Source organism: Pyrus communis, chromosome 13 (assembly GCF_041283825.1).
Source record: "Pyrus communis isolate YQ-2024b chromosome 13, ASM4128382v1, whole genome shotgun sequence".
NCBI lineage: Eukaryota > Viridiplantae > Streptophyta > Magnoliopsida > Rosales > Rosaceae > Pyrus > Pyrus communis.
In genome coordinates, this window is record NC_142577.1 from 8784188 (window position 1) to 8806848 (window position 22661).

Sequence of the window (22661 nt, forward strand, 5' to 3'; positions counted from 1 at the left end):
TGCCAAGGTCTTGATCGCTAACCGAGCGTTGAACGCTCAACAGTACGAGGGAGTAGGACAAAGAGGACCCCCACGGCAGCAAGTGCATGAGGTAAATTCCACACCTAACATTCATTCCCAGTTAGCTAATCTTACTTCCATTGTGTCTCAGATGGCCGAAGGCATGAGGATGCAAGAACCAGTTGTATGCGGGGTGTGTTCGATCCAAGGACATGCTTCTGAGAAGTGCCCACAGCTCATAGAAAATGGTGGATGGGAAAGTGCCAACGCGATTGGATTTCAGGGTCAAAACCAACCAAGGAACGACCCGTACTCGAACACCTATAATCCGGGTTGGAGAGACCACCCGAACTTCAAATGGAGGGAGCCCCAACAACCACCACAACAAGGAGGCTTTAGGCAACAACCTCCGGGCTTCTTCACCAAGCCATTCGCACCCACACAAGCACCTCCACAATCTGCCCAAACAAATTTAGGTAACACTTTAGATAATGATACACTTCTTAAGTTACTAACGAATTTGTCTCAGGGGCAAGAAAATCAAGCCAAAGCGATGCAGAATCAAGAAAAGAGGGTGGATCAATTGGAGAAGCAAATTGGGCAGATTGCGGAGTTTGTAGGGCAATTCCGAGACCAAGGCAAGCTCCCTAGCTCAACCATTCCAAATCCGAAGGGAGGCTTTGAAACTGATAGGAGCATATTTAGGCGACTTAACTAGCTTATTCTTGTGCATTTATGCTATTATTTCTTAGTTAATGTCGCATTACAACTCAATTTCGTGTGTTTGTAGGTCCTATGGGGTAAAGTATCAAGAAAGGGCATTTTGGTGCATTTTGGAGCGATTTTGGACACTATGTGGATAGCTTACATATGGGCCAACATGGATGGACGAATTTGGACTTCAAGGGGCTAGAAATGTGATAAGAAGAGGAAGGAATAAGCTTGGGACAAAGTGGATAAGGTAGGAGCTCAAAAGAGGAAACATTATCCAAAACCTTATCTAACCTTATCCAACATTATCCAAAACATTATCCAAACCTTATCTCATCTTATCCTATCCAAACCTTATCATGTTTTAATCCTAATTGCATGGGGACCTAAATGGATAATTCTAGAACCTATTTCTAGAAGCATCCTATTCTAGAAGGCCCAAATCTGCCACAAAACCTATTCTTTCTAGAAGCCCTAGAAAAGTGGCGCCCAAAACCTATTCTAGAAGGCTTTGCCTTGCCTTGCAAGCCAAGCAAATCTCTCCCCTAAATCAGCCGCACATCCCTAGGCCCAATCCCTTTGGGAATCTGATTTCCAAGGCCTAATCCTTGTGTATTTGGGTTTACAAATCCTTTTATAAAACTAAGTGGGCCAAAACCTCCTCCTAAGTGGATTTGATTCACCTATAGCCGAATTCTAGGGCCCTAATCCATAAAATCTGTTAAGTCCAACCCTAATCTACTTAACCCTAGGACTATATAAACATAAATTCAGCCAAAAATTCGTACCACCCCCTTATGCTATTCAGAAACCCTTGTGCAGCACCTCCATTCTCCATTCTAAGCCTCCATACACCTCCCTACACATCCATACACTTCAGCCGCACCCTTCCCCACCATAATCAACCATCCTCCATCCCTCTAAACAAGGAAACACCATCCAAAACCACCAATTCCATCAACCCCACTTTGTGCCGCAGCAAGGAGAAGGAAGAGGAGCCAATCTGTGCAACGAATCCATCGTGGAATTGCTGAGCATTTAGGTGTAATCTTTCTTATGATTTCAATGTTTAAAGTCAATACTTTTTGTTGTGCAAGCATGAGGAACTAATCCCCCCTTTGGCTAGGGGGGAATTTCGAAACCATGGTTGTATTTGCATGATGATTTGATTACTTTCAGTTGTGATTTCATGAATGATGAATTCAATTTGCTTATCTATTTTAATTAAAACTTGCTTATGTATATGAATTGAGAGTGCACACTTGATTTGCATGCATAAACATGATGCTAGGGTATGAGGGAACTTCACCTAATCGTTGGGAACTTATATTCATGAGTAGTTAAGATTGTTGGTCACAATTATGATAAGTGAATTCTTGGCATAAGTATCATGCGCTTTCATAGTTACGAATGCCTCGTCAACACCTATGATTTCCATAGAATCTAATGATCCTTGATTGTCTTTCTTTTATGCGCTTTCATATAGGAAACTTTTAAGGAATAATTTGATTGCAATGCGCTAATTCCATTCAATTCAATGACCTAAGGGAAATCTGAAAGTTAATTTAAGCGTACCTAATTAACTTGGGGTGTTGAGGTTCATAAATTCATTGATTAAGCAACTGGAAATTGTATTATGTGCAAGTATGCCATGTGTGGAGAAAAACCTCCTAGCCATCTCACCATCCATCCACTTAATTCCATCAAATTCGTCCAAATCTACCTAGTTTACATATTTGTTTTGTTTTGTTTATTTTCGTCCAAAACCAAATCCCCAATTGTCTTAGAGTGTCTAATTGGTCCAAATATGTTTTAGATTGTGTTTTTAAGAGTTTTGAGTCAAGTTAGAACCAATTTTCGTCCAAGTTTGTGTTTAGGCTCAAAACTGCCCAGATTGTGTTTTTAAGGCAGTTTTGAGTGTTTTTAGCCTATTTTGAGTCTTGTGAACGTTTTTGAGTCTTTTTACGTGAGTTTAAGTGTTTTGAAGGTTGATTTTAGTTATTTGAGTCAGTTTAGAGTGTTTAGCAAGCCCTCCTAATCCCCGGTGTAAGAACGATCCCTACTTATTTATATGCTACAATTGTCAAAAGAGGGTTAATTTGTGTGTTAAGTTAATTTTCGCATCAAATTTTGGCGCCGTTGCCGGGGATGAGCAACTTTGCTAATCCCTTGTTATTTCTTTTTAGTTATTTTCGTGTGTTATTAGTTTGTTATTTATTTTAGTTTCTGACTTGTTTGTTTCCTTGTTTTAGGCACTAGTTTATGACTCGGAGTTCTCAACCGGTTCATGCTCATATCTTAGACTTTGACGACGATTTTGAGCGAGCCTTGAGAAGGAAGAAGAATCAACAAGAGCCTCAACCACCTCCACCTGCACCAGACCTTGAAGAGGACGAAATAGAAGTGGAGGAGGAAGCCACGGCAAGGGTTGTTGAGGAAGAACAAGTTATGGCAGCCGACAACCGAACAATCAAGGAGCTTTCCGCTTCGGGATTGGTGAATTCCATGCCTCTATGCATTCAATATCCAAGGGCAGCCCCCGACAAGACTGACGAGTTCGAACTCAAGTCCAGTTTATTGCATCATATTCCTAAGTTCCATGGGTTGTCTATGGAAGATCCTAATAAACACTTGAAGGAGTTCGAGGTTGTTTGCTCAAGTATGACCCCGGTGAATGTTGATGGGAGCATCTTGAAGATGAAGGCTTTTCCCTTTTCTCTCTTGGAAAAGGCTAAAGATTGGTTGTATGAACTAGCTCCCAGAACTGTCACATCATGGGAGAGTATGAAAAGGGCGTTTTTGGAGAAGTTCTTCCCAACTTCTCGAGTCATTCTTTTACGTAAAAGAATTAGTGGCATTCAGCAAGATCAAGGTGAATCATTTCCAACTTATTATGAACGTTTTAAAACCCTTGTTGCTTCATGTCCACAGCACCAAATGAAGGAGGAGCTTCTTCTCCAATATTTCTACGAAGGGCTTCTACCAATTGAACGTCAAATGCTAGATGCCTCAGCGGGTGGAGCTTTAGTGGACAAAACAGCCATGGCCGCCAAGACTCTCATTGCCAACCGAGCTTTGAATGCTCAACAATACGAAGGAGTTGGCCAAAGAGACATGCCACGGCAGCAACAAGTGAATGAGGTAAGTGTTATTTCCGAACTTCAAAATCAAATGGCTAATCTTACTTCTCTTCTTTCGCAGGTGGTTGAAATACCGAAGGTACAAAGTGTGGCTGTTTGTGGCGTGTGCTCCATGAATGGACATCTCACGGACAAGTGCCCTCAATTGATTGAGAACGGAGGGTGGGAATCTGCCAATGCCGTGGGGTATGGGAACCAAAACCAACCAAGGAGTGATCCTTTCTCTAACACATACAATCCCGGTTGGAGAGATCATCCAAATTTCAACTGGAGGGAGCCACAACAACCCCAACAACAAAGCACATTTAGGCAGCAACCTCCGGGGTTCTACCAAAGGCCGTATGCACCCACACCACCCCAATCACAACCTACACAACCCAAATCAGGTTCGTCCATAGATAATGATCAAATCTTTCAATTACTAACTTCTATGGTGCAGGGAATGCAAAATAGGGACAAAAAGGTTGATGAATTAGAAAAGCAAGTAGGGCAGATTGCGGAGTTCATGGGCCAATTTAGAGAGCAAGGCAAGTTGCCTAGTTCAACCGTTGTCAATCCAAAAGGAGGATTCGAATCTGCTAAAGCAATCATGTTGCGAAGTGGAAAACAAGTTGGAACAGCCTCACAACCCTCTAAATCTGCCCCAACGGAGGACGAAAAGTTGCAATTTGAGGAGGGGGAGCAAGAACAAGCCACGACAAGGGTAACACCACCCATGCCGCAGCCACCTAACCTACACCATTCGACTTCCAAGGGTAAGGATGTTCCAAGTTCGATTATTTCTAATGCTATTCCTCCAAATGCACCCTTTCCTCGCAGATTCATGCAAACAAAGAAGGAGGAAGCTGAAAAAGACATTCTAGAGACATTTAGGAAAGTTCAAGTCAACATACCCCTTTTGGATGCAATCAAGCAAATCCCGAAGTATGCGAAGTTCTTGAAAAAGCTTTGTACAACAAGGAAACGGATTCGGGAGAAAGAGGTAGTACATGTAAGTGAGAATGTCTCTGCACTGTTGCAAAGAAAGCTACCACCTAAATGCAAAGATCCAGGTAGTTTCACTATCCCTTGCGTAATTGGTAATACAAGGTTTGAACATGCCATGCTAGATTTAGGTGCTTCAATTAATGTCATGCCATATTCTGTTTATGCATCGATGAATCTAGGAGAGCTTAAAAATGATGGTGTTATTATCCAATTAGCCGATCGATCTAATGCATATCCAAAAGGAGTTTTGGAGGATGTTTTGGTGCAGGTAGACCATTTGATTTTTCCTGCAGATTTCTATGTGCTTGACATGGAAGATTCGGCACACTCTCCATCATCACCACTCTTACTTGGACGACCTTTCATGAAAACAGCTCAAACCAAGATTGATGTGGCCAAGGGAGCAGTCACTATGGCCTTTGGTGGTGATATGATTAACTTTAAGATTCCTGAATCGATTGAGAATACTAATGATGTTCGTTCTTGTTGTGCCATTAATGTAATTGAACACATAGGGACGGAGTATTCAAAAAAGATCAAGAAGGATGTTTCTCGAACTACCACCGAGAAGGAACTTGGAGTGGAGCACAAGGAGTGCACGGCTCCAACCTTGAAAGCACCACAATTGGCCATGAGCAACCCTTGTGCATCCGTCCATTGTGCTACCACTTCTTTGCCGTACAAAGGTAAGCCACCTATTCCAAATTCGATTCCCATTTCAACTAATAGGTTGTTACCTCGTGTGGTGCAGGTACCTAATCGAATTCAACGTCGTGGGAGAATTCGTGTTGATGTAGAAAAGCAAAACACGACAATAAGAAAGGATCATTATCCCACTCCATTCAAGGACCCAAAGCATGAAGTGGTTCGTCGGACAGATTGTAGTTGCACCCCTCCATGCCGTGGGGTTCCATAAACCTTCAAGGGAGCATCGTCCGGCTGGAAGACGTTAAAGCAAGCGCTTCTTGGGAGGCAACCCATGCATTCAACAAGGAGAAGATGGAATTTACACTCCATAACCAGATTTGCGTCCCTAACCTCTTCTCTTTGCTATTTATATTCTGCCATGTTTAATGAGTTTAGTTGTTGTTTGTGTGTTTACTTTTGTTTGTTGTGATTTTAAGCTTAAAACATTGAGGACAATGTTTAGTTTAAGTGTGGGGGGGGGGGGGGTAACATTCTGTTTTGAGATATTTGTGCATGCAATTCGTAGGGTATTACCACCTAACATGTCTAAACTTGTTCTTTGCTGTTTTTAAGTGTTTTTAAGCTATTTTAGAGTGTTTTAGAGTGTGTTGACTTAAAAATCCGAAAATCTCATAAAAATTTGAAAAATTGTTTTCAAAAACCCAAAAAGAGTTGTTTTTGTGTGTTTGTTTGTGTCGTAGATCGCCTTCCAACACAATGATGAGGATTTGGTTTTTAATTGCATGATGGTTAAAGAAAGTTACAAACATGGATGGACGTTTGATATACTCTTTGGTTTATGCTTGTTTGTAGTTATAGTTTACGAATTCACATGTAATCACAAATGATAAAAATCAGTTTTTGTAACATGCTTGAAGGAAGGAACTTAAACAAACGCTACATCCCTGTGAGACTTGAGCTTAAACGTTATTTGGAGAGTTAAAATCTGTGCATTAATGTTTTCTAAAGTCGTTGCATGATCTCATTATTCTTTGCTTGGTTACTACTTAGAAGGCGTTTCATCACTTAGTTCCAAATGCTAGAACTCATGCCCATTTCATTCAAAGCATGTTATTGATTTGCATAACACATATTCAAGATGAAGTTGTGTAGTGAACACCATAGCCAAATTGCCATATTTCCCTTTTCATTTGTTTTGTAGGATTTAACCCCGTTGAGCCTTGTGTAGCCTACTTTCTTTGTTAACCCACATTATCCTCACCTAGCCTAGATTAGGACCATCCTTACCCTTGTTCTTGAAGCATAGTAAGCAATGAATTCCTTTTGATTAATGTGTTGCAGAAAATAAGTGTGGGGGAAGGATTATGGATGTGAGTTTTTGTGCCATAGGCACGGCTAAAAAAAAAAAAAAAAAAAAAAAAAAAAAAAAAAGAAAAGAAAAAGAAGTGAAAAAGAGTTGAAAAGTATTGTTTGTTGAAGTAAGGGCCCAACACAATGAATTAGGCCCTAAGAGTTGTTTGAATCTCCCCTATTTGTCTAAAAGTTGATTGTTGCATTCTAAGGGAATTCTAGGTCTTAATTTCATTGCTTTATTTGCTATGGCTTAAAGAACTTTTGTTTATCCCTACCTTTCCTTGTTAGCCAATACCCTAAGCCCCGTGACAACCCTTGACTTCTATCTTGAGTGTTGTGCATTTCAATTGTGGAGTTTGAATTTGGTATGAGCATATGGTGTCACTGGTTCTCGCATCTAAGTAGTAGCATTCCATTCATGAGATCATATCCAAACACGTTTAATTACTCTAGAAATTGCGTTCTTTGTTATAACGTATGTGAGTACTAGTCTTTCATGTTTACATCAATCTTCTCACATATAACTAGTGTAGGGTGTGTAGTCAGAAAATCTGAGTGAAAATTGAGTGCATACTTAGTGAGGAATTGAGGGAATTCTCTAAGGCATGTTACTACATTCAAAATGTGTTTTAATTGATTAAATGCGAACTAGTGAATGGTGACTATAATTAAGTATGTGCTCGAGGGGAAGGAGGACTAAAAGCTATGTGAGTAATGATCTTTGACATGTCATGTTTCATTGGAAATCCCTGAGGCAAATGTTGGAAGGTTTAGGTTATGTTTTGTTTGTTTTGTTTCGTCATGTTTACTTTAGTTGTTTTGTTTTGCTCGAGGACTAGCAAAAGTTAAGTGTGGGGGAATTTGATAGGAGCATATTCATGCGACTTAATTAGCTTGTTCTCGTGCATTTATGTTGTGTTTACTTATCTATTTCAGTGTTTAAGGCCACTTTTGTGTATTTTCAGATTATAAGGCCAAAGTGTGCAAGAAGATGCAAATTGGAGTCTTTTGGAGCGAAAGAGGAATGAATGAGTTGAAGACTTGAAGAAACGACGAATTCCTACGCCAATGATGAATTCTTACCAAAACGAAGAATCCTACTCAAACAAGGCTTCCTATTTTAGGAAAGTTGACCCTAAGTTTCCCGTTTTGGTAACCTTTCCTAATCTTAAACGTCCGCATTTTCTAGCCACTTTGAAGTCCTTGTAGGCGCCTTAGGACACAAAACGAAGGCCCTAGGGCCCTTAACACCCAATGCCGTGGGCTTTAGCCCAAGTCCTTTCCCTTGCCGTGCAAGGGGGGGCATTTTAGGCCCAAATCCATGCATTAAACCCTAAACCCTAATCACCCTAATTACCTTGCAGCCATCCCTTTTATTTTCTGATTTTATTTCCTAGTTCTAGAAGCTTTTAACTTAATTTTAATTAACCAAAATAAATTAGGATTTATTTTCTGAAACCTTACATATTTTATAACCCTAGCCGCACCCTTTATGCTCTATTATTCATTCTTTAACCTTGCAGCCGCACCTCTCATTCCATATTGATTCAACCATTTAACCTAACTCCTTTGCAGCCGCAAATCCCCATCCATATTTCACCCTAAGCTTTCTAAATCCATCTCAGCCACACCCTTTAATTCACCCTAGAATCTCATCCATTCATTCATAATTTTCAGCCACCAACATATACATATTTCACCCTAGCCGCACCTAATTCCCATTCATTCTACACATTCACCCTAACACTAATCAGCCACCATTCAGTCATTCTCTCTACAATCCGCAGCCACCATAACCCAAAAACCACCCATTCCACCCATTTTCCAACCTGCCGCAGCCATCTCCACCACTTTCCACCACCTTACACACCTTCACACACCCTCTACCAACCTTGCCGCACCACCCAACCTCCCTAAATCCATTCCTAACCCAGAAAACCATTCCAAAACCAATCTGCCGCAGAAAGGAGAAGAGGAAAGAGGAGCTTCGACGCGCACCAATTCACGTGGATTCGTTGGGCGTTCTAGGTGTAATCAATCCTTTGTGCTTTATGTTTAAATTCATTTGTAATTCTCTTTTTGTGAACATGAGAGGCTAAATCCCCCTAGTTAGCTAGGGGGTGATTCGAAACCATGTTTATGCTTGCAATATGAATTGATTACTTTTGGTTGGAATTTCATGAATGTTGGATTCAATTCATTTAACTGTTTGATTGATAACTTGTTTGTGTATGTTTATTGAGAGTGCACGCTTAATGTTCATGCATGAATTTGAAGCTAGAATATAAGTGAGTTTCACCTAATAGTTATGAATTTATATTCACAAGTAGTGGAGGTTGCTTATAAACAATCGCGTTAAATGAATTCTTGGCACTAGTTTCATGCTCATCATAGTAACGAATGCCTCGTCAACACTTATAGTTTTCATGATGCTTAATGATCTGTGATTGTATCTTTATTGTGCTTTTCACGTAAAGGACTTTTGGAGAATGTTTTGAATTGCGTTGCGCTAACCCATCCAATTCATTAACTTAAGGAGAACTTGACGGTTAATTTAAGCGGACCTAATTAACCCGGAGTGTTGAGTTCCAGAATTCATTGAAAGACCAATTGAAAATCAAAGTGTATGTAAGTGTGACATGTGTGGAGAAAAACCCCTTAGCTATTCCATCATTCATATTTTCATCAAATTTATATTTAGAATCTGCCTAATTTACAATCTGTGCATTTTAATTAATTTCGTCAAAAACTCAATCCCCCTTTACTTTAGTGTCCAATTTAGTTAGAAAGTGTCTTAGTTTGTGTTTTTAAGCATTTTGATTCATTCTATTACCCAATTTCGTCCAAAGTTGTCAAAGTGCTCAAAACTGCCCAGAAAGTGATTTTAAGGCAGTTTTGAGTGTTTTGGGGCTGTTTTGAGTCTTTTGATTTGTTTGAGTGTTTTTATTGTTAGTTTTGCATTCTTTGAGTCTAGTTTAGTGTTTCAAACTTTATTTTACGTTTTTGAGTCAGTTTCCAAGTGATTTTGCAATCCCTCCTAATCCCCGGTTAAGAACGATCCCTACTTATTCATATACTACAATTGTCACAAGAGGGTTTTCATTTGAGTGCTTACTTAGTTCACATCAGCTAGAGGTTTAAAACATATATGGTTTCAGAAATAAAACCCTAGCTTGTTTTTATTAACTAAAATAAATTCAAAAGCTTCTAGAATTTAGGAAATAAAATCAGAAATTAAAGGGGGAATGATTAAAGGGTGTGGCTAGGGTTAGGTTAGGAGAAGCAAATAGGTTTTAAGTGCACAACATTGGACAAAAGTGTGACATCCCACATCGCCCAGAGGAGTGATCCTGATGTGTATATTCCCATCCCTACCTAGCACGAGGCCTTTTGGGAGCTCACTGGCTTCGGGTTCCATTGGAACTCCGAAGTTAAGCGAGAAGGGGGCTAGAGTAAGCGAGAAGGGGGCTAGAGCAATCCCATGATGGGTGACCCACTGGGAAGTTGCTCGTGAGTTCCCAAAAACAAAACCGTGAGGGAATGGTAAGCCCAAAGCGGACAATATCGTGCTACGGTGGTGGAGCGGGCCCGGGAAGTGATCCGCCCCGGGCCGGGATGTGATAATTTGGTATCAGAGCCTAACCCTGGTCGCGAGTGTGCCGACGAGGACGTCGGGCCCCTAAGGGGGGTGGATTGTGACATCCCACATCGCCCAGGGGAGTGATCCTTAAATGTATATTCCCATCTCTACCTAGCACGAGGCCTTTTGGGAGCTCACTAGCTTCGGGTTCCATTGGAACTCCGAAGTTAAGCGAGAAGGGGGCTAGAGCAATCCCATGATGGGTGACCCACTGGGAAGTTGCTCGTGAGTTCCCAAAAACAAAACCGTGAGGGAATGGTAAGCCCAAAACGGACAATATCGTGCTACGGTGGTGGAGCGGGCCCGGGAAGTGATCCGCCCCGGGCCGGGATGTGACAAAAAGTGCCCCCCCTTGCACGGCAAGGTAGGGGAACTAGGGTTAAGGCACGGAAAGGGCTATAAAGTGGGCTAGGGCCTTTGTTTTGTGTCCTAAAGTGCATGCAAGGCGTTCAAAGTGGCTAGAAAATACGGACATTTAAGATTAGGAAAGGTTACCAAAACGGGAAACCTAGGGTTAACTTTCCTACTTCAAGTAGGAATCCTTGTTTGAGTAGGATTCCTCGTTTTGGTAGGAATTCATCGTTGGAGTAAGAATTCATCGTTTCTTCAAGTCTTCAACTCATTCATTCCTCTTTTACTCCAAAAGGCTCCAATTTGCATCTTCTTGCACACTTTGGCCTTAGAATCTGAAAATACACAAAAATGACTTTAAACACTAAAATAACTAAGGAAACACAACATAAATGCACGAGAACAAGCTAATTAAGTCGCATGAATATGCGCCTATCAAATTCCCCCACACTTAACTTTTGCTAGTCCTCGAGCAAAACAAAACAACTAAAGTAAACAAGACGAAACAAAACAAACAAAACATAACCTAAACCTTCCAACGTTTGCCTCAGGGATTTCCAATGAAACATGACATGTCAAAGATCATTACTCACATAGCTTTTAGTCTTCCTTCCCCTCGAGCACATACTTAATCATAGTCACCATTCACTAGTTCGCATTTAATCAATTAAAACACATTTTGAATGTAGTAACATGCCTTAGAGAATTCCCTCAATTCCTCACTAGTTATGCACTCAATTTTCACTCAGATTTTCTGACTACACACCCTACACTAGTTATATGTGAGAAGATTGATGTAAACATGAAAGACTAGTACTCACATACGTTATAACAAAGAACGCCATTTCTGGAGTAATTAAACGTGTTTAGATATGATCTCATGAATGGAATGCTACTACTTAGATGCGAGAACCAGTGACACCATATGCTCATACCAAATTCAAACTCCACAATTGAAATGCACAACACTCAAGATAGAAGTCAAGGGTTGTAACGGGGCTTGGGGTATTGGCTAACAAGGAAAGGTAGGGATAAACAAAAGTTCTTTAAGCAATAGTAAGTAAAGTAATGAAATTAAGACCTAGAATTCCCTTAGAATGCAGAAATCAACTTTTAGACAAATATGGGAGATTCAAACAACTCTTAGGGCCTAATTCATTGTTTTGGGCCCTTACTTCAACAAACAATGCTTTGCAACTCTTTTTCACTTTTTCTTCAACTCTTTTTTTCTTTTTTTTTTTTCTTCTTCTTTTTTTTTTTTTTTTCTATCCGTGCCTATGGCACATCAACCCACATAAATACTCTTTCCCCCACACTTATTTTCTGCAACACATTAATCAAAAGGAATTCATTGCTTACTATGCTTCAAGAACAAGGGTAAGGATGGTCCTATTCTAGGCTAGGTGAGGATAATGTGGGTTAACAAAGAACATGGGCTAACACGGCTCAATGGGGTTAAACTTAAACACAAAATGAGTGAAGGGCACATGGCTGTTTGGCTTTGATGGTAGTCACTACACAACTTCATCTTGAATATGTGTTATGCAAATCAATGACATGCTTTGAATGAAATGGGCATGAGTTCTAGCATTTGGAACTAAGTGATGAAACGCCTTCTAAGTAGTAACCAAGCAATGAATAATGAGATCATGCAACGACTTTAGAAAACAATGATGCACAGATTATTACTCTCCAAATAAACGTTTAGGCTCAAGTCTCTCAGGGATGTAGCGTTTGTTTAAGTTCCTTCCTTCAAGCATGTTACAAAAACTAATTTTTTTCTTTGTGATTACATGTGAATTCGTGAACTATAACTACAAACAAGCATAAACCAAAGAGTATATCAAACGTCCATCCATGTTTGTAACTTTCTTTAACCATCATGCAATTAAAAACCAAATCCTCATCATTGTGTTGGAAGGTAACCTACGACACAAACAAACACACAAAAACAACTCTTTTTGGGTTTTTCAAAACAATTTTTCAAATTTTTATGGTATTTTCGGATTTTTAAGTCAACACACTCTAAAACACTCTAAAATAGCTTAAAAACACTTAAAAATAGTGGGAAACAAGTTTAGACATGTTAGGTGGTAATACCCTACGAATTTCATGCAAAAATATCTCAAAACAGAATGTTACCCCCCCACACTTAAACTAAACATTGTCCTCAATGTTTTAGACACAATTGAACACATTACACATAACATAAAGTAAGCAACAAAGGAAAGGGTTTAGGGACGCAAATCTGAGTGTGAAGCGATTCCCAAGTTCTTCCTTTGTTGATTGCATGGGTTGCCTCCCAAGTAGCGCTTTCTTTTACGTCTTGCAGCCGGACGATGCCACATTGATCAACCTTCATGGGAACCCACGGCATAGTGGGTTGTCTCCTCCACATCATGTTCTACAAAGCTCTCGTAGTAAGGATTCAAGCGATGCCCATTCACCTTGAACTCTTGACCTGTTTTGAAACTACGAACTTGGACTGCACCATGAGGAAAAACATTAGTAATAACAAAGGGTCCAATCCAACGTGAACGTAACTTACCCGGAAATAGACGAAGACGAGAATTAAACAACAACAATTTTTGTCCAACAAAGAAGGACTTGGTGCGAATCATCTTGTCATGAAAGGCCTTTGTCTTTTCCTTGTAAAGTCGAGCATTCTCGTAAGCTTCATTCCGTATTTCCTCAAGTTCATTCAATTGAAGCTTACGATGAATTCCCGCCTCGTCTATATCCATGTTGAACTTCCTCACGGCCCAATGAGCCTTGTGCTCCAACTCCACAGGTAAGTGACATGGTTTGCCATACACAAGCCAAAAGGGGGACATTCCTATGGGTGTTTTGTAGGCGGTCCCATAAGCCCACAATGCATCCTCTAACCTCAAGCTCCAATCTTTTCTTCTTGGCCCAACCGTCTTGTCAAGAATCTGTTTTACCTCCCGATTCGACACCTCGGCTTGCCCGCTTGTTTGAGGATGATAGGGTGTCGAAACCCTATGTAACACATTGTACTTCTTGAGCAGTGCCTCGATTGTGCGATTACAAAAATGTGAACCTCCATCACTTATAAGGACTCGAGGCATTCCGAACCTAGCAAAAATGTTAGACTTCACAAAATCTGCAACCACTTTGGAATCGTTAGTACGGGTGGCTTTTGCTTCCACCCATTTGGAAACATAATCCACCGCCAACAAGATATAGAGAAAACCATGTGATGAAGGAAAAGGACCCATAAAATCAATTCCCCACACATCAAATATTTCAACAGAAAGTATAGGGTTTTGTGGCATTTGATCCTTAACACTTATATTACCCATTCGTTGACAACGATCACATGTAAGGCAAAATGTCCTAGCATCCCTAAAAATGGTTGGCCAATAAAACCCACATTCTAAGACTTTAAGGGCAGTGCGTGGGGTGCCAAAATGTCCCCCACATGCATATGAATGACAGAATGTTAAAATAGATTGAAACTCAGATTCATTCACACAACGTCGTACAATCTGATCGGGACAAAATTTCCAGAGGTATGGGTCATCCCAAACATAAAACCTAGCATCCTTTTTAAGCTTATCACGTTGATTCCTATTAAGTGTGCTAAGGGTATGTTTAGACACCAAAAAGTTCACCAAATCTGCATACCAAGGCTCACTTACCTGGATAAACATTAATTGCTCATCGGGAAAGGTTTCAGAAATTGGCGCTGCTTCCTCATGTACCATTCGACTTAGGTGGTCAGCCACCACATTCTCCACGCCCTTCTTATCCCGAATCTCAATGTCAAACTCTTGTAAAAGCAACAGCCATCGAATTAGTCTAGGCTTGGCCTCCTTTTTTGTGAGCAAATACTTGAGAGCTGCATGATCAGTAAAAATAATAACTTTAGTACCAAGTAAGTATGACCGAAACTTATCTAATGCAAACACCACAGCAAGTAATTCTTTTTCAGTGGTTGAGTAATTTAATTGAGCATCATTTAGTGTTCTAGATGCATAATAAATAACATGAGGTTGTTTGTTCTTTCGCTGCCCCAAAACAGTACCAATCGCATAGTCCGAAGCATCGCACATCAACTCGAATGGAAGGCTCCAATCTGGAGGTGTGATAATGGGAGCCGCAGTGAGAGCCTCCTTTAAGTGCTTGAATGCCGTGGAGCATGCATCATCAAACTAGAAAGCCACCTCTTTTTGAAGCAATCGACATAGTGGCTGTGCAATCTTGGAGAAATCCTTTATGAAACGCCTATAAAAACCTGCGTGACCAAGAAACGAACGAACCTCTCTAACCGAAGTTGGAGAGGGTAAGTGACGAACAAGGTCTACCTTAGATTTATCCACCTCAATGCCTTTTCCAGAAATAATATGTCCTAGAACAATACCTTGCTTAACCATGAAGTGACATTTCTCCCAATTTAACACAAGGTTTGTTTCAACACAACGGTTCAAAATCAAACTAAGATTATTCAAACAACCATCAAATGAATTACCAAAAACACTGAAATCATCCATAAAAACCTCAATAATTTTCTCAACATAATCTGAAAATATGCTCATCATGCATCTTTGAAATGTGGCAGGTGCATTACATAAACCAAATGGCATGCGACGATAAGCAAATGTACCAAAGGGGCATGTAAAAGTGGGTTTTTCTTGATCATCCGGGGCAATAACAATTTGATTATAACCAGAGTATCCATCAAGAAAACAATAAAATGAATGACCCGCTAACCTTTCCAACATTTGATCTAGGAACGGCAATGGGAAGTGGTCCTTCCTCGTGGTGGCGTTTATCTTCCTATAATCAGTGCATACGCGCCAATCGGTTTGGATTCGAGTGGGCACCAGCTCATTCTCCGCATTCTCCACAACCGTCACTCCAGATTTCTTCGGCACACATTGGATAGGTGAAACCCACTTACTATCCGAGATTGGATAGATGACTCCACAATCTAGGAGCTTGATTATCTCCTTCTTCACTACTTCCATCATCGGAGGGTTGAGACGGCGTTGAGCCTCTCTAGTTGGTTTGGCCCCCTCCTCAAGAAATATGTGATGCATACATGTGGCGGGACTAATACCTTTTATATCGGCCAAGGTCCACCCTAGGGCAGATTTGAACTCCTTCAAAACACGCACTAGTTTCTCCTCTTCTTGTGCCGTGAGTGATGAAGAAATAATGGCCGGTAATGTCTCCTCTTCCCCCAAGAAAATGTACTTCAAATGGCTAGGTAACGGTTTGAGATCAAGGGTGGGTGCCTGAACTATGGATGGCAACAACTTATTAGTCGAAATGGGAATTGACTCAAAGTTAGAAAACTTACCCTTGTGCTTAGGCAATGACTCAAGGGCAGCAACCAACTCCAAGCATTCCTCACTAAGAGGCACGACATGCAATGGAGTGTGTGTGCCATGGCCTAGCAACAATCCCCCTCCCTTGGTTTTGAGCTCCATGCTTCTTGTAATGACATTTTCAAGCGCATCGGCATTCAAATCTTCAATATATCCCTGCGCCAAAGAGTCAATTATATCAATGGAGAAACATGCATGGTCCTCACTAGGATACTTAATAGAATCAGAAAGACTAAAATTAACAACTTCCCCATCAAATTCCATGGACAACGTTCCATTAAACACATCAATCTTTGTCCAAGCCGTCTTCATGAATGGCCGGCCAAGTAGGATTGGCAACGAAGGGGCATGGTCAGATTCATCCATCTCGAGCACATAGAAGTCCGCCGGAAAGATTAAATGATTTACCTGCACTAACACATCTTCCAAAACTCCCTTTGGATAAGCATTAGATCTATCGGCCAATTGTTTGATTACACCATCATTTTTCAATACTCCTAAGTTCATAGATGCATAAATTGAATATGGCATGACATTTATAGAAGCACCTAAGTCTAACATGGCAGATTCAAAACGAGTATTTCCTATCACACAAGGAATGGTAAAACTACCTGGATCTTTGCATTTGGGGGGTAGTTTGCGTTGCAAGATGGCGGAGACATTTTCACCTACCTTTACCACTTCCTTGGTCGACATCCTCTTCCTCGTGGTGCAAAGCTCCTTTAAGAACTTGGCGTACCTCGGGACTTGCTTAATTGCATCCAAAAGGGGTATGTTTACTTGAACTTTCCGAAACGTCTCAAGGATATCCTTTTCAGCTTCCTCCTTCTTTGTTTGCAAGAACCTACTAGGAAAAGGAACATTCGAAGGAAAAACATTAGTAGGAACTGAATTTGACACATTCTTACCCTTTTTGGCCGAATTGGACAATTTTGGATCACTTGAAGCTTGCGGCAAAGGTGTTTCCACCTTTTCAATTCTCAGTTTTTCGTCCTCGTTAAGACCTGATGATGATGGTGTAGGACCTGCCCCGACTTCTTTTCCACTTCTCAATGGCCTTGCTCACGAAACTTCCCTACAAAATCTGCAATCTGCCCAATTTGTTTCTCCAATTGCTCCACCCTCTTATCTTGGTTTTGCATGGCTTTGGCTTGATTTTCTTGCCCCTGAGACAAATTCGTTAGTAACTTAAGAAGTGTATCATTGTCTAGGGACGTACCTGAGCTTGTTTGGGCAGATTATGGAGGTGCTTGTGTGGGTGCGTATGGCTTGTTGTAGAAGCCCGGGGGTTGTTGCCTAAAGCCTCCTTGTTGTGGTGGTTGTTGGGGCTCCCTCCATTTGAAGTTCGGGTGGTCTCTCCAACCTGGATTATAAGTGTTAGAATACGGATCGTTCCTTGGTTGGTTTTGGCCCTGAAATCCAATTGCATTTGCGCTTTCCCATCCACCATTTTCAATGAGTTGTGGGCACTTCTCAGAAGCATGTCCTTGGATAGAACACACCCCGCATACAATTGGTCCTTGCATCCTCATTCCTTCGGCCATCTGAGACACAATGGAAGTAAGATTAGCTAATTGTGAATGAATATCGGGTGTGGAACTTACCTCATGCACTTGCTGCCGTGGGGGTCCTCTTTGGCCTACTCCTTCGTATTGTTGAGCGTTCAACGCTCGGTTAGCGATCAAGACCTTGGCAGCCATGGGTGTCTTGTCCACCAATGCTCCACCTGCCGAGGCATGATGTGATAAAAGATAGCACACAAATTAAACCCTCTTTTTGACAATTGTAGTATAGATATAAGTAGGGATCGTTCTAGGCCGGGGATTAGGAGGGATTGCTAATCTAATGAAAATTGACTCAAACAAGTGAAAATAGGCTTTAAAACACTTTAAATAACTCACAAGACTCTTACTAACTTGTATGACTCAAAAACAAACTTTAAAGACTCAATTTAGACTCTAGGACTTAGTTTGGACGAAAATACACTTGGTTTTGACTCTAAAGACTCAAAACGACTCTTTTGGACAGATTTGGAACAAGTAAGAAAAGGGGTTTTGATTTTGGACGAATTTAAAGGAAAACAAGTAACTTAAAACTTTAAAATAGATTTTGGACGAAAATAAGAAAAACTAATGGATGATGGGATAGCCAAGGGATACTTCTCCACACATGATACTTTCTAACATAAATTGATTTCCAGTTGCTTTTTCGATAAACCATGAACCTCAACACCCCAGATTAACCGTGACATCACTAATTAACCCTCAGATTTCCCTTAAGTTAGTGGATTGGATGACATCATACGACAACCCAAAGCATTCTCCAAAACGTCCCCTACATGACATCATAATAGAGATACGGTCAAAGATCATTACGTTCAATGGAAATCATAAGTATTGACAAAGCACTTGTAACTATGACATCATGATACTCATGCTAGGAATTTACTTAACATGATTGTGAAAACAACCTTAACTACTTGTGAATATTAGTTTGTGACGATTATGTGAAACACCCTAATATTCTAGCACCAAATTCAAGCATGCAAATTAAGTAGGCCTCCCTAATAAACATACAAGAATAAGTTATCCATGAAACGGTTAAGTAAATTGCGTTCACAATTTATGAAATCACAACTGGACTTAATCAACTCATATTATAAATGTAATCATGGTTTCAAAGCATCCCTAGGCTAAAACGAGTTTAGCCTCTCATGTTCATGACAAAACAAAGCAATATAGATTTAAACATTGAAAATAAAAGATAGATTACACCTAGAAACGTCCAACACTCCACTTGAATGCACAAACGCCCAAGGCTTGGTCTTCCTTCTCCTCTTCCTTGCTAAGTCACGGCAAAGGGTCTATGGTGGGTTTTTGGATGGATTTAGGTATGTAGGGTGGTGCGGCAAGGCTGTGAAGATGTTTTGACGAATTTATGGAATGAATGAATGTGTATGAGAGGTGGTGATCTGATCTAGGGGTTAACATGAGTATATATAGGCACTTAAAACCCTAGGGTAATCAGATATGGACTTGAATAACCCAAATCAACTAGGAAATAGGCTTAGAAATCAGAAATAGAGAGGGATAATGCTTCCTAGGTGCGGCAGGTATGGGATAAGGTGATAAGGTTTCTAGAATGCCTTGCAAGGCAAGGGAAATCAGATTTCTAGAAGGGTTTGGGCGTCACCTTTGTAGGAGATAAGATAAGGTTCCTAAAATCATGCTTTAAGTGCCAAATTTGTAGGGAAAAAGGGATAAGGGTGCGGCAAAGCTTAGGGATAATGTTTAGGGCTTCTAGAAAGCCCTAAAACTAAGGGGAATTGGATAAAACCCACGGCAAGGATAGGATAGGGTGTCCTAAATGGATAAGGTGCCCTAAATGGATAAGGACTCCTCATTGTACTTGGAAACTTTGCCTATTAGGATTAGGAAACCTTGTCTTCATCATTCCTTCTTCATCTTGGACTCCTTTTCCTTCTTGGACTTGGAAAACTTCTTTGTTGCTTCTCTTGAAACCATTTGGATTTTGACTTTCCTACTTCAAGTAGGAAACCTTGTTTGAGTAGGAATCTTCATTCTTCTAGGAATCCTAATTCAACTAGGAAACCTGTTTCCATTAGGGGCTTTCCTACTTCAACTAGGAAACCTTGTTCAAGTAGGAAACATCATCTTCAAATCTTCATTTTCGTCCATCCTCTTGGCTCCAAGCATATGATGTCCATTCCAAGCTCTAATTTGCTCCAAAAGGCTCCAAAATGCATCCTTTTGCATACTTTGCCCATAAAACCTGAAAATACATAAAACTAGCTTAAAAGACTACTTTACTAAGGAAAAACTCTATAAATGCACAAGAACAAGCTAAACTAAGGTGCATAAATATGCTCCTATCAAATTCCCCCACACTTAGCTTTTGCTAGTCCTCGAGCAAAACAAAATGAAACAAAGTAAACAACCGAAGTAAAACGAGTAAAACACAACCTACACCTTCCAACAATCGCCTCAGGGATTTCCAATGCACATGACATGTTAAAAATCATCATTCCCACAGATTTTAGCCATCTTTACGCTTAAGCAATTACTTAATCATAGTCACTACTCATTAGTTCACAAATAACCAAATTAAAACATGATTTGAATGTAGTAACATGCCTTAGAGAATTTCCTCAATTCCTTACTAGATATGCACTCAATTTTCACACAGATTTTCTGACTACACACCCTATACTAGTTATATGTGAGAAGATAGATGTAAATATGAAAACGAATGCTCACATATATGTATGACAAAGAAAGCACTTTTCGGAGTTAAATAGCATGTTTATCAATATGATCTCATGAATGGAATGCTACTACTTAGATGCGAGAACCAGTGACACCATATGCTCGTACCAATTTTAAACTCCACAAATTGAAACACATAACACTCAAGATTAAAGTCAAGGGTTGTAACGGGGCTTGGGGTATTGGCTAACAAAGAAAGGTAAAGGATAAAACAAACGTTCTTTAAAGCAATAGTAAGCAAAGTAATGAATTTGACACTTAAACTCTCTTCAAATGGCCGAAATCAATTAGTACACACAAGGGAAGATTCATGCAACATTTAGGGTCAAATTCACTCTTTTGGACCCTTCCTTCAACAACCAACACTTGTGAGTTCATTCTCACTTAGTTTTCAACTCTTTTTCTTTCTTTTCAACACTTTTCTATTTTCTTTTGATTTTTCTACGAATTTCTCTTCTTTTCTTCTTTTTTTTTTTTTTTTTTTCTTTTCTTTTTTTTTTCGTGCCCTATCATCTTCCCCCACACTCGTTTCCTGCCATATATTGACCAAAGGAGTTCACCCTACGTCGTGCTTTACTATCCTTGAAGAACAAAGGTATGGAAAGTCCTAATCTAGGCTAGGTGAGGATAATGTGGCTAACAATGAAAATAGGCTAAATAGGGCTCAAAGGGGTTTAAACCTACAATACAAATGACAAGGGTGGATTCGGCTATTTGGCTATGGTGGTGACTACTACACAACTTCATCTTGTTATTTGTTATGCAATTCAATAACATGTTTTGAATGAAATTGGCATGAGTTCTAGTATTTGGAACTAAATGATGAAACGCCTTCTAAGTAGTAACCAAGCAACGAATAATGAGATCATGCAACGACTTTAGAAAACAAGAATGCACAGATTTGACCTCTCCAAATAAACGTTTAGGCTCAAGTCTCACAAGGTTGTAGCATTTGTTTGAGTTCCTTCGTTCAAGCATGTTACAAAAACTAATTTTTTTCTTTTTGATTACATGTGAAGTCATAAGTTATAACCACAACCAAGCATAAACAAAGAGTAAATCAAACTTCCATCCATGTTAATCATTCTCTTTAACAGTCATGCAATTACAAACCTAATCCTCATCATTGTGTTGGAAGGTACCCTAAGACACACAAAAACAACTTAAAAACAACTCTTTTTGGGTTTTCAAAACAATTTTTTTCAATTTTTATGGGTTTTTCGGATTTTTAAGCCAACACACTCTAAAACACTCTAAAACAGCCTAAAAACACTTAAAAACAGCAAGAAACAACATTAGAAGTTATGGTGGATAAAACCCTACGAATTTGCATCAAAACACTTTAGTTACCCCCCCACACTTAAATCAAACATTGTCCTCAATGTTTCAAGCATAGACAACATCTAACAACCTAACATGGCAGAAACAAAAATCAACAACAAAGAGAAGAGTTTAGGAACGCAAATCTGGAATTGGAGTGCTTTCTAGGTCTTCCTTTGTTGAATGCATGGGTTGCCTCCCAAGTAGCGCTTGCTTTAACGTCGTACAGCCGGACGATGCTCCCTTGAAGGTTTATAGAACCCCACGGCATGGAAGGGTGCAACTACAATCTGTCCGACGAACCACTTCATGCTTTGGGTCCTTGAATGGAGTGGGATAATGATCCTTTCTTATTGTCGTATTTTGCTTTTCTACATCAACACGAATTTTCCCACGACGTTGAATTCGATTAGGTACCTGCACCACACGAGGTAACAACCTATTAGTTGAAATGGGAATCGAATTTGGAATAGGTGGCTTACCTTTATACGGCAAAGAAGTGGTAGCACAATGGACGGATGCACAAGGGTTGCTCATGGCCAATTGTGGTGCTTTCAAGGTTGGAGCCGTGCACTCCTTGTGCTCTACTCCAAGTTCCTTCTCGGTGGTAGTTCGAGAAACATCCTTCTTGATCTTTGTTGAATACTCCGTCCCTATGTGTTCAATTACATTAATGGCACAACAAGAACGAACATCATTAGTATTCTCAATCGATTCAGGAATCTTAAAGTTAATCATATCACCACCAAAGGCCATAGTGACTGCTCCCTTGGCCACATCAATCTTGGTTTGAGCTGTTTTCATGAAAGGTCGTCCAAGTAAGAGTGGTGATGATGGAGAGTGTGCCGAATCTTCCATGTCAAGCACATAG

General features: G+C 40.1%; 1 protein-coding gene across 1 annotated transcript; it reads left to right on the forward strand.

The window, feature by feature from the left end:
* Nucleotides 1-2973: 2973 nt before the first annotated feature.
* LOC148691714 (uncharacterized) lies at nucleotides 2974-5929 on the forward strand. The gene has a single exon (XM_088683602.1). It carries the CDS (start codon nucleotides 2974-2976, stop codon nucleotides 5752-5754), a length of 2781 nt encoding a protein of 926 aa, XP_088539728.1. The 3' UTR covers nucleotides 5755-5929.
* Nucleotides 5930-22661: the final 16732 nt, after the last annotated feature.

Excerpts from the sequence above, each read along its gene's own strand:
- LOC148691714 (XM_088683602.1), top strand. The coding sequence starts at position 2,974 with ATGACTCGGAGTTCTCAACCGGTTCATGCTCATATCTTAGACTTTGAC.